Source organism: Canis lupus, chromosome 27 (genome assembly GCF_011100685.1).
Source record: "Canis lupus familiaris isolate Mischka breed German Shepherd chromosome 27, alternate assembly UU_Cfam_GSD_1.0, whole genome shotgun sequence".
NCBI lineage: Eukaryota > Metazoa > Chordata > Mammalia > Carnivora > Canidae > Canis > Canis lupus.
The window spans coordinates 11,147,155-11,158,263 of record NC_049248.1 but is presented as its reverse complement, the minus strand read 5'-3'; the positions used below and the strand labels follow the sequence as shown (position 1 = coordinate 11,158,263).

General features: G+C 39.2%; 1 protein-coding gene across 2 annotated transcripts; it reads right to left on the bottom strand.

Annotated features, from left to right (window-relative positions):
• Window positions 1-373: 373 nt before the first annotated feature.
• LOC119877628 lies at window positions 374-10,447 on the bottom strand. 2 transcript variants are annotated; one of them, XR_005379632.1, is made up of 4 exons: window positions 10,358-10,447; window positions 7,250-7,377; window positions 1,220-2,237; window positions 374-466 (listed from the first exon to the last, which is right to left on the bottom strand). XR_005379632.1 is itself a non-coding variant. In XM_038576135.1 (3 exons), exon 3 carries the CDS (start codon window positions 1,839-1,841, stop codon window positions 1,302-1,304), a length of 540 nt encoding a protein of 179 aa, XP_038432063.1. In that variant the 5' UTR covers window positions 1,842-2,237; window positions 7,250-7,377; window positions 10,358-10,447; the 3' UTR covers window positions 597-1,301. The 2 variants fall into 2 exon arrangements, 1 of the variants encoding a protein (XP_038432063.1); XM_038576135.1 differs by lacking the exon at window positions 374-466 and having other exon boundaries at window positions 597-2,237.
• Window positions 10,448-11,109: the final 662 nt, after the last annotated feature.

Sequence of the window (11,109 nt, the reverse complement as noted above, 5' to 3'; positions counted from 1 at the left end):
ACCAACACTGCACAATGTTTCCTTTCTACACACCTTCACCTCATAATAGAACTCACATAATTCGAAGGACTACCAGAAGTCAAAGGAATTCATGAGGCAATCCTCTCTGTGTCTAAGCTAAGAAAAGGATGTGTACATTGCTCATCTGAACATGGCAAACTCCCTTAATGTTCTCAAGAATAAAGTGTTTCTGCTTTATAATATTGGTGAGAGTGAAGTCCCCATAAAATTATTAAAATCAGAGCTAGATAAATCTGCACAATACACAACATTTAGGAGTCCTTCGGGGCTTTGTATCTTCCAACCTGTCCTTCTTGTCCTTTAACTAAGAACCATGACTTAGAAGGAAAACAAGAGCCAGGGCTTTAATGCTGATGACTTTATTGATGAATAGAAGTCATAGAAAGGAAAGGCCATGTCGACATGACTAAAAAGTCCATGGTCACCAGTTGAGCTCTCTCAATTTCTAAAACAAAGAGAAGAATTTTATTTTTTAAATAAATTTATTATTTATTGGTGTTCAATTTACCAACATACAGAATAACACCCAATGCTCATCCTGTCAAGTGCCCCCCCCCAGTGCCCATCACCCATTCACCCCCACCACCCGCCCTCCTCCACTTCCACAACCCCTAGTTCGTTTCCCAGAGTTAGGAGTCTTTATGTTCTGTCTTCCTTTCTGATATTTCCCACACATTTCCTCTCCCTTCCCTTATATTCCCTTTCACTATTATTTATATTCCCCAAATGAATGAGAACATATAATGTTTGTCCTACAAAGAGAAGAATTTTAGACAGAAATATTCGTTAGGCCTGAAATTGATCTATGTCAGTGTTTTCCTAGTGGATGCTAGAGGACATTACAAGCATCATGTTAAGGGAGAGAAGTAGGATGTCAGAGGTCAGGCCAAAAGAGAGTAAAAGGAAGAGAGGAGAGAAGAAGAGGACGGGGGTGGGGGAAGGTAGAAACGGGAAGGTTAAAGGTGAATATAAGAATGAGCGTGAAAATAAAACAAATTGTCTGGAGGAAAGAACACTTGATTGTAAATGGAGGAGAGATTTTAAGGGTTAGCTTAAGGCTAGGAGAGTCATAGCATAAACAACAATTTTAAGTGAGATTGACGTCAAAATTTAACAAAGACAAAAGAGAAACAAGAAAAGAGAATTAGAAAACGTCAAAAGAAATTCAGAAGATTATTGATAAGAATAGAATTAATACCTAGAAAATCACAGGAGGTCCTCTTTACTTGGTTTTCCTTGTCACTGTCCACCACTCTGGCCACCTAGGCCCTGTGGGCCACCTAGACCACCTTGGGCTCCTGGACGCTGTTGGCCACCTGGACCCAGTTGGTCTGCCGGACCATGTGGGCCACTAGGACCACCTTGGGCTCCTGGACGCTGTTGGCCACCTGGGCCTTGTTGGCCTGCTGGACCCTGTGGGCCACCTGGACCACCTTGGGCTCCTGGATGCTGTTGGCCACCTGGACCTTGTTGGCCTGTAGGACCCTGTGGGCCACCTGGACCACCTTGGGCTCCTGGACGCTGTTGGCCACCTGGACCTTGTTGGCCTGCCGGACCCTGTGGGCCACTAGGACCACCTTGGGCTCCTGGATGCTGTTCGCCACCTGGGCCTTGTTGGCCTGCTGGACCTTGTGGGCCACCTGGACCACCTTGGGCTCCTGGACGCTGTTGGCCAAGTGGACCTTGCTGGCCTGCTGGACCTTGTGGGCCACTTGGACTACCTTGGGCTCCTGGACGCTGTTGGCCACCTGGAACTTGCTGGCCTGCTGGACCCTGTGGCCCACCTGGACCACCTTGGGACCCTGGACGCTGTTGGCCATTTGGGCCTTGTTGACCTACTGGACCCTGTGGGCCACCTGGACCACCCTGGGCTCCTGGACCCTGTGGACCATCTGGGTCTTGTTGGCCTGCTGGACCATGAGGACCACCTGGACCACCTTGGCCATCTGGTCTCTGAGGGCCTTGTTGGCCACCAGGACGATGTGGGCGATGTGGGCCACTTATATTAACTGGGCTGCCATGTGGGCGTTGTGGGGGATGTGGGCCACTTATGTTAAATGGGCCGCCCTGGCCTCCCTGAACACCATGGTCATGAGGCTTCTTCTGTTGTCCATTGCCTTTGTTTTCATCTTTGCCCAGTTTGCCGTTCTGATCTCCATTTTCTTCTTGAGATGTGACTTGTGATTCCCCGGGGTTTTCTTTCAACAATTCATTATCTACGTAGGAAAAAGAACACAGATTCAGAAAGGAACAAGTGAAAAGAAAGGTTAGCTACAAACTACAACGAGACAAGCATGGAAGTACGAAAGCCTAAATGGAATTAGAAATAAGATATAATTAGTGTCTGTGGTACTAGGTAGTGACCAGGGCCTAGATCCCAGAATAGAAGAGGCCGAGAGATCCTCGCTTTGTGACAGTGCATGTACTTGGCTTAGCAGGTCATCATTGCCCACTCGCCAAGACTCTGCCTCTTTTGATGTTTCTGCTTCTTCTCTATTGCCATACTGAACTTGCTGTGATAGACATCAAATCACTCTTAATCCCCAGATATCTCATGATATCTGAGAAAAACCACCACTCAGCTTTACTAGTCTACCGACTGCCATGCATGATATTTTGACACAAATCCTTTGAATGAGGGGAAATGATCAGCCCCCTTGCCCTCGCAATGGTCCAACAATCCTGGAATACCTTCCCTGCCCTCTCATCTGTCACTTTCTACAAATTGCGAAGTCTGTGGCAAAAATAGTGTAAATAAAGCCTACCCTCTAGTGTTTCCTTTTGCTGGTACCTATAATGGAGTATAAATCCTCTGCATCTCTCTCTCTCATTCTCTCTCTCTTCTCTCTCTCTCTCTCTCTTTAGAAATCTCTAACACCACATCCAGGTCTCAAACTCACAATCCTGAGTTCAAAAGTCATTGCTCTCTACCAACTGTGCCAGCCAGCCCCTGCCACAAAATTATTATTTTAGAGTAATCCCACACCATCTGTGGCACCTTCTTTCAATCATGTCTTCATATTCTCCTAGCTGTCTCTCTTGTCATCATTCTCCTCAGGTTTCAATACAGACTTTACTGAATGCCCAAGTATTATAATTGCACCCTTTGTCAGATACTAAGATTCCAAGCTGAAAATACATAGCCTGTGCTCTCAGGCCACTTACTCCTTATTGTTGTCACATTAGCACAGAAATGGATGCATCACTTTGGTTTTCAAAAATCTCGCTGTTGCCCATAGATTAAATATCAAATTCACTTTGCCATTTGTAACATCCTTCACACGATGAAATTAACCCACTTCTTCAGTTCTATCTTCCTTGAGTTACTTCAACCTTAGTGATTATTCAGTGTTCCTAGATTATTGCAAATAATATATGGATAGATTTAGCCTTGCGTTTCACTCTGCTTTTCCCTGGGCCTCCCCACTCCACAGTCCAGATCACCTGGCATATCCAGTATGCCTCTCCTTTTTCTCCCCTGTCTGAGCCCTGTAATACCTTCCTTTGCCCCAGTTTTGACTGTGATCCTTGTTATGGGCAGGATAATCTTCCATCGGATTCTGTGTTCCTTAATGATAGGAACAATGTTTCATTTACTTTTCAGCCTTGATAGCAAGTACAGGATCCTATCATGGTTATTATCGAGTATTGCATTTTATTGACTCACTGATGGGATAGAGCATGTGGGTAATCAAAGCACTTCTTTGAGGAATCCTCAAATAGGCATGTCCTTACTAAGACAACCAAAAGACCAGGTAACTGAAGCAAGAAAAAATCAGAAGGAAAGCAATGACTGCACTGTCTAGGTCTGAGATAACTCTTAAAATGAATGCAAATCATTACCCCCTACCAATGTTTTTCCCCCCTTGTTTGGTCTTTTTGTAATGTGGAGCTAATAAGATTAAACTATAGAGTATGATGGTTGAAAAAGGAATTATTCAAGGTAAACCATGATTGTTCAAAGTAAAAAAAAAAAAATCGTAGGAATTCTGGATTATTTTTATTTACCCGGGGTTCCTAGAATCCATCTAGAAAAACTCTAAATAAGGTGATTGAGTTAAAAATAACTCACCTACTAATTGGGGTGTCTCATCTTGCTCTTGAGGGGCTTCCGCAAAAAAGAACAAAACAATAACGTATGAAATGATCTCATAACCTGAACTGAAGGGTCATTGACAAACTAGGAACTGGGGAAAATCATTAAACTTCTAAGGTTTTCATTAAGCACAAAATGTTTGTTTGACATTTGCTCAAATTTGCCACTTCTTTGGTGGCATGACTCAAAATTCATTACCTACCCTGTACTCTAGTCTTTTTTTTTAACCTCCATTTGCACGCATTTTTACCTCATCATTTAAACTGACTTTTTGTTTTGCATTTGAAGTGTGTACCACTAATAGTGGCTTCAAAATTCACCTGCTTTAAAACAACCTAGTTAAACAGGTATCAAGGCTTCAATAACAAGGCATTAGGCATTAGTGCTGTAAATGAATAGGGTGGAAGGGTAAGGTTACTGATTAAACAACTATAGTACTTTAGTGAAATTACATAGTATCTTTATGATTCAAATTAGTTAAATGTTAGTACAGATAATTTCCCTACAAAATGTAAGGCATTTGTGTTATTCATTCCTTAGCCATTGTTTGTAGAAGGATGTAGAAGAAACACGTACAGGTGATTGGGGTGTCATGTTCTGCTGACTTTCAGGTACTGTTTAGGTTTTTGACACAAGAGATTCCCAAGTGAAAAGGAAGGACAAGGCCTTATCTTACAATATGACTGAAGCCCCTGGAAACTAAAAGTTTGTTATTCCTTTTTGCTCTTTCCTAGATTCAGTTTTGAGCGCTCTCAAGAGACAAAACACTAAGCATAGACATAACATATGATATGTTCTAAAGAGAAACAGAAAGGATTATGTCCTTCAACAAGATTTTTATCAGGGTCTTTTAGTACTTGGGTTAAAAAAATAAGAAATCAATAAGTTTAAATATATTTTGATAAGAGTCCACCTCTACATTTTAGAGAGACAAGTAACTTGAGATAGAAGGAGTTAAGAAAATGCCTAAGAGAACTCAAAATAATAATGTTTGGATACAATGGAACAACATTTCCAAAACTGAAAACTAGTCCATATCATTGGTCTGAAACAGAAATGACAGTCATATAATTTTTTCTCATTCCACAGGATGCATAATGAAGAGCTGCAATCCTTGTAAGATGTCGCTGAGGTTATGTGACCTCTTGCAACAGAGAAAATTTGAGAAGGGAAACTGACTACATGTAGCTTCCTGGCTACACTAACATGATTTCTTTATTCCAGAAAATTCTTGCCCAGAAAGAGAAATGATTCCGATACTTATCATTTATTTCTGTATTGCCTCAAAATGATTTAAACAAACATGAATCTGTTCAGCTTGTTAACGGCATCACTTGTTTCTTCTCCAAGACTCTTGCCATCACCTCAGCCCATTTGGCCCCTAAACTCTAAAATCATGGACCTTGCTCATCTCTAAGAAAGCTCTCCTTAAAGTAGACCCTAAAACCTTATCTGAAAGGATCCCAACTTTCCCCTTTTCCACCAGAGACTCTCTCTCTCCCTTACCAAAAGTAGAATAAACTCATGTTAGCCTTAATGACAAAATTTTGGTGGTATATTCTGAGCATCTTCCCTTTAGAATTCTCTTAAGCTCTATTTTACTAGTTAAGTTACTCAAGAGTTTGAGAAATCTTTATGCAATACTCAGAGGAACATAGCACTGCAGTTTATTGAGTGTAATGCTGCCATTCAAAGTGGGTGAGTTTGGGATGAAAGTTAAGAAACACATCAATATGGGAACAATTAGAGATGGGGCAAAGGAATATATGTGTTGAATAGGGATATTAACTTGAAAATAGTTGGCATACCGCAGACAATTCAGTCATTTCTGATGGAGTAAAAGCTAAAACAGGGTTCACCCAATGAGATACAGAAATCATGGGCTTGAAAGCTGACACGGCTGAGTCTATAACACAGCTTTGTCACTCTCTAATCCTGAATATTCTGCAGAATATTTAAACTCCAAAGGTAGAATTCAAGTGTCAACTGTGAATAAGAATATGTACATCAAATTGTTGCAGTGAATAATTAATGACATAAAATACATACAAGATAAGGCATAAACTAAAATCCCCGTACAGACTATTTAAAAGAAAACTCTCTCCTCAGAATTTTACTGTTATTTCCCACCCAATATCCAAACTACCACAAAACATAGAGAGGTAAGCTCAAAATAAGGTTATAAAAATAACACTTATAGATCCTTTGTAAAGTGTCTATGCCTTTCAGAAAAGTCAGCAACCACAATTTTCAAATTTTGAACAGCAATTTTGTCTCAGCACATGGCAACAGATTTAAACTCAAATAATCCATGTGCATTTCATGTCTTTAGATTCCAAGTTTTTAAATTAGACTGTCTCTGTACCATGACAATACATTTACTAAGAGATTATCATTTTTTTCAACCTGTCATTCTTTGTTTTAGAAGAGGCCTAATATCTGGTTGTTTGCAGCCATTGAAATACTTACCTGGGTTTTGACTTTATATCTGAATATTTGGTACCCCTAAGATATGCTATCCACCTTTTCTGACTAAAAGAGCCACAGATCCATAAAGAATAAGTCTTTCTGTTTTATTGTGTACACATTCTTCCAACATTTCCTGAAAGTACCCATTTCTAGGACTTTTGAGATATCCTGTAAATGCATGCCTGCCACATGATTCCCTCGGCAGACATAGAAGTATTATTAAAAAAAATCCTACAATGGAGAAAATGAATAAGACCTACTTATTATCAACATTATGAGGGATAAAGAAAATTTAATACAAATTTTTAATATTTGTGTATGGCCAAGTGTTCAATGACAAGGAAATGATCTATCTAGGTGAATTTTAACATTCAATCAAATTTGATGATTTTTTTTTTCACACAAATAGAGTGAATAAGTGAAAGTCCAGAATTCTAAAAACAGCAAAGGTCACACCATGAAGATACTGACTTGACACTTAGCCCTAGGATTTCAGAGAGATGTTTGCAATCAGTGGAAAATAGAAACTAATGTTTTCTCCTCTTTGATGAACCTATTCTTGGAGTATCAAGCACTTGAATTCTGAGATAGCTCAATTCAACCTTACTCTTTTCTATGAATCTTACCAGCATGATTGCATGATCTTCTATCTCCCCAACTTACCATCATCGATGCCCTGAGCAGAGCCCAAGGCCAGCAAAGCCATTGACAGCAAGAGCAGTAGCATCTTGGTAGGAATCATGGTGTCTGTCTCTCCCTCTTCTGATGCTGCAGGAAACTCAGACACACTCCTGGACAAAGTAAATTAATTTATCATTAGCTGTGCTCAGACATGGGTTTGTTAAAAGTTGGAGACTCAAGGGGTACAATCCTTTGTGTCCAACAAACTCTGCAAAATATTATCAGGGGCAAAAAGTCTTCTCTTTTCTTTGGCCATAAATTCAGGAAGTAACAAGAATTTTCTGATCACTCTTAGCAAAGTACCTGGCTAATTATGAGCCAGTGGAGGATAAAAATATTCCCTCCTTCCAGATAAATCCAGACTGTATTCTTCCTGAAAATTAATGTTTGCCTTTGTAAAATGTGAAAGATACGCACCTTGTACTGGAAGGAAAGAAGACATTCTTATCCCCAAAGACAGGGAATTTGAGACTGAACGGTTTGTATGAACAAACCATGTTTAACTAGTCTTTATCTTCCTAGTCACTTCTTCACCCCTTATGTCTTGTGGCCCACACTCGTCTTGTGGATTCCTTACATATTGTTTGTTTGTCTAAAAGATATACAAGCTTCCTGCTCTGCTCACTCCTGTAGCTCTTCCTTCCCTCTGGAGGCTTCTGAAACATCCCCAAGAAGTCGCAAATAAATAATAGGCTGAACGGGATAGGGTTTCAGAGGAAATGGGGAGTCCTTCTTCTTAAGACCACTGGCAAAAGTTGGCAGATATGAAAGAATAAAATGAAAAAGAGGTCTGAACATGGAAAAAAAAATGAAACACTTATCAACCATCAAACAAATGTGCAATTACTTTACCTGAACTTCATGTCCCTCCCCAGCTTCTACCTAGGTGTGATTCTCCTGCATTTGCATGATGCTAGGTTGCCACACTGTGGTCATTGTTTGAATCACTTCTGTACTATCTGCTTTATACATGAAGTATTGAATTTTTAGATCCAATTGCAAGAATTTTCATCGTCTTTCTAGTTTGTTCTTAACATGACTTCGTATTTGAAGTTTCTTTTTGAGAAATAACATGTAAACAGAAATTAGGCAAAACAGACAATGCAAGGTACAAAAAAACTAGGAAGTAAAGTAGTAAGAATCAAAATGGGTGATGAGACGTACACATATAATTAGAAACATCAGTTGGCTACTTTGGCAGGATTGGGGCACCTGGGTGGCTTAGTCAGTTAAGCAGATGCCTTTGGCTCTGATTATGATCTCAGGCTTCTGAGATCAAGCCCCAAATTGAGCTCCCTACTTAGTGGGGATCAGCTTCTCCCTCTCCCTCTTTACTCTCTTGCTCTCGCTCTCTGCACTCTTGCTCTGAGCTTTAAGTTGTAAAGTAAATTAACTTTTAAATTGTAATATAGTTTCCATGTTAAAAAGAAATACCACATTTTAAAATAATGGAATTCATAAGGATAAAGAGGTTTAAATAAGATGCTGCAATAGGTATTATCAGTCTGTTCCAATCACTTTTTTTCATACTCATTCTGTAACACACATAGTATAATAACTGCAAGCCTAACTATAAGAGAGTCATTCAATCACACAGACTCCGTTTTTGTTCACTTCTCCTTGTCCTTTTTTTAAAAATAAAGATTTTATTTATTTATTTTCATGAGAGACACACACAGAGAGAGAGAGAGAGAGAGGCAGAGACATAGGCAGAGAGAGAAGCAGGCTCCATGCAGGAAGCCCGATGTGGGACTCGATACCAGAACTCTGGAATCATGCTCTTGGTCGAAGGCAGGTGCTTAACCGCTGAGCCACCCAGGGTCCCATCTCCTTGCCCTTCTTAATCTGTTTTTTTTTTCTAACAACTTACTATTACCTAGGACACCAGGTCCATAGCATATGTGTCACTTATTTCTATCAGATACTCCAGCAGTAAAATGTTGAACTACTTCTTTACACACTTACTCTACTAAATCTACTCAAGCCTTACTCTCCAGTGAAGATTGTTACTTGAGGGCAATAAGCCTCATCCCATATTTCTTTTGTATCCTCTGTAGAAACACATCTTTAATTTAAAGCTCATAATTTGATGAAGGCTGAATTTCTAAAAGTATATTTCAAACTACAATTTCATCAAATTAATTACTTATATTTGCAAAAATTTATTTTTATTGACCAAATTGACCAGTGTATCAACAAGAATCCCTCTCTTTTCATTGATTACTCCAATTAGCTTTGAGAAATACTATTCAAAATAAAAAAAAATTTCTCCCTAAAATTTGAGTAGCATTTAACTAACGTAATAGGGCACAATTCTCAGAAGGTGGTAAGAGCAAGTTTAGAAATGTTAATCTGTCCTAGTGGTTAGAATAATGACACTCTAAAAAATTGATAGAAGGATCAACAGACTTAAGGAACAGAGATGAAGTGGAATCATGTTTAAACAAATTATCTGCTGAGTAAATTATTCCTTGTCATAGATCTTTTGGAATTGAGATGATATATGAATCTAATTTTGCCACTTCAGGACACCTGGGTGCCTCCGCAGCTTAGTGTCTGCCTTCTGCTCAGGGTGTGATCTCGGAATCCCAGGATTGAGTCCCACATTGGGCTCCCTGCATGGAGCCTGCTTCCCCTGTCTCTGTCTCTTTGTCTGCCTCTCTGTGTGTCTCTCATGAATAAGTAAATTTTAAAAATGTTTTTTTTTTAATTTTAAAAATGTTTTAAAAAATAATATTTCTGCCACTTCTTGCTCTGGTATTGCTCTCCAAAAAAGGAAAGCAAAAATAATGACTGAGAGACAATCTAGTTGCTAAAATGTCTACTCATCAAAACTTTATCATACCTCTTATCATATCAGACTTATGAAGGTTGGTCTTTTGCCATTTACTGAGGTGTTCCCAATGCCAAAAGAAGAAGAAGAAGAAGAAGAAGAAGAAGAAGAAGAAGAAGAAGAAGAAGAAGAAGAAGAAGAAGAAGAAGAAGAAGAAGAAGAAGAAGAAATAATAGTAAGGAAGATGGACGAGGAGAAGGTGGAGGAAAAGGAGGAGCAGGAGGAGTGGAAGAGGACAGGGAGAAGAAGCTACTTACTTTTAAATTACAGGTATTCTCTTCTTTCCTCTGGAGAAATTCAGAATTTCTCACTTATATAGCTCCTAAAGAACAATAAGAGTATTGCTGTTACATAGGAAGAACCTCTAGTCTTTCACTGGGTTGCTTTAACCAGAACATTTCCTCTACAGGATTTATCACTAATCTCATTGTTTTCCATATTATTGAATGGTCAAATGATAACAGGTCTTCCACTGTCTTCTTTAACTGTGACAAGATTGACAAATAATGAAAGGTTAAGAAAATGCAAATGTAATTGCTTGATGACACAGGAACTACTTTTAAGGGGAGGATTTGGGAAGAACATTGTGATTTGTCAATAGAGCCAAGGAATGAGTAAGTAGTGCCAAGTCAAGAGTCTACAAAGGAGAGACCCAATTTATTATAATATATCTAATTTAGAATTAATTAAATTCATATAGAACTATTAAGTGAAGATAATTTATGACATCAAATTCCCTTAGCAAAAATGTTGCATGTGATGAGTTGGACACATTAGAGAGTCCAGAAAACCATTTGGTGGGGGATGATCCTTTTCAGAAGAGCACCAAGGAAAGGAGGTTAAGACAAACTAACTTCCATGGAAGGGACGGACAGAGTTAAAAACAATTAAATAGAAGTTGGCTTTCTTGCACAAACATGAAAGTTCAAGTCCAGTGATTTCAGTGAACTTGAGGCTTGGTTCCTCCGTTTATTGTCCTTGTGAATTTGAGCATTAAAACCTAAAGAGC

Bases quoted from the DNA above. Each gene is read 5' to 3' on its own strand.
- LOC119877628 (XM_038576135.1), bottom strand. From the start codon at position 1,841: ATGGCCAACAGCGTCCAGGGTCCCAAGGTGGTCCAGGTGGGCCACAGG.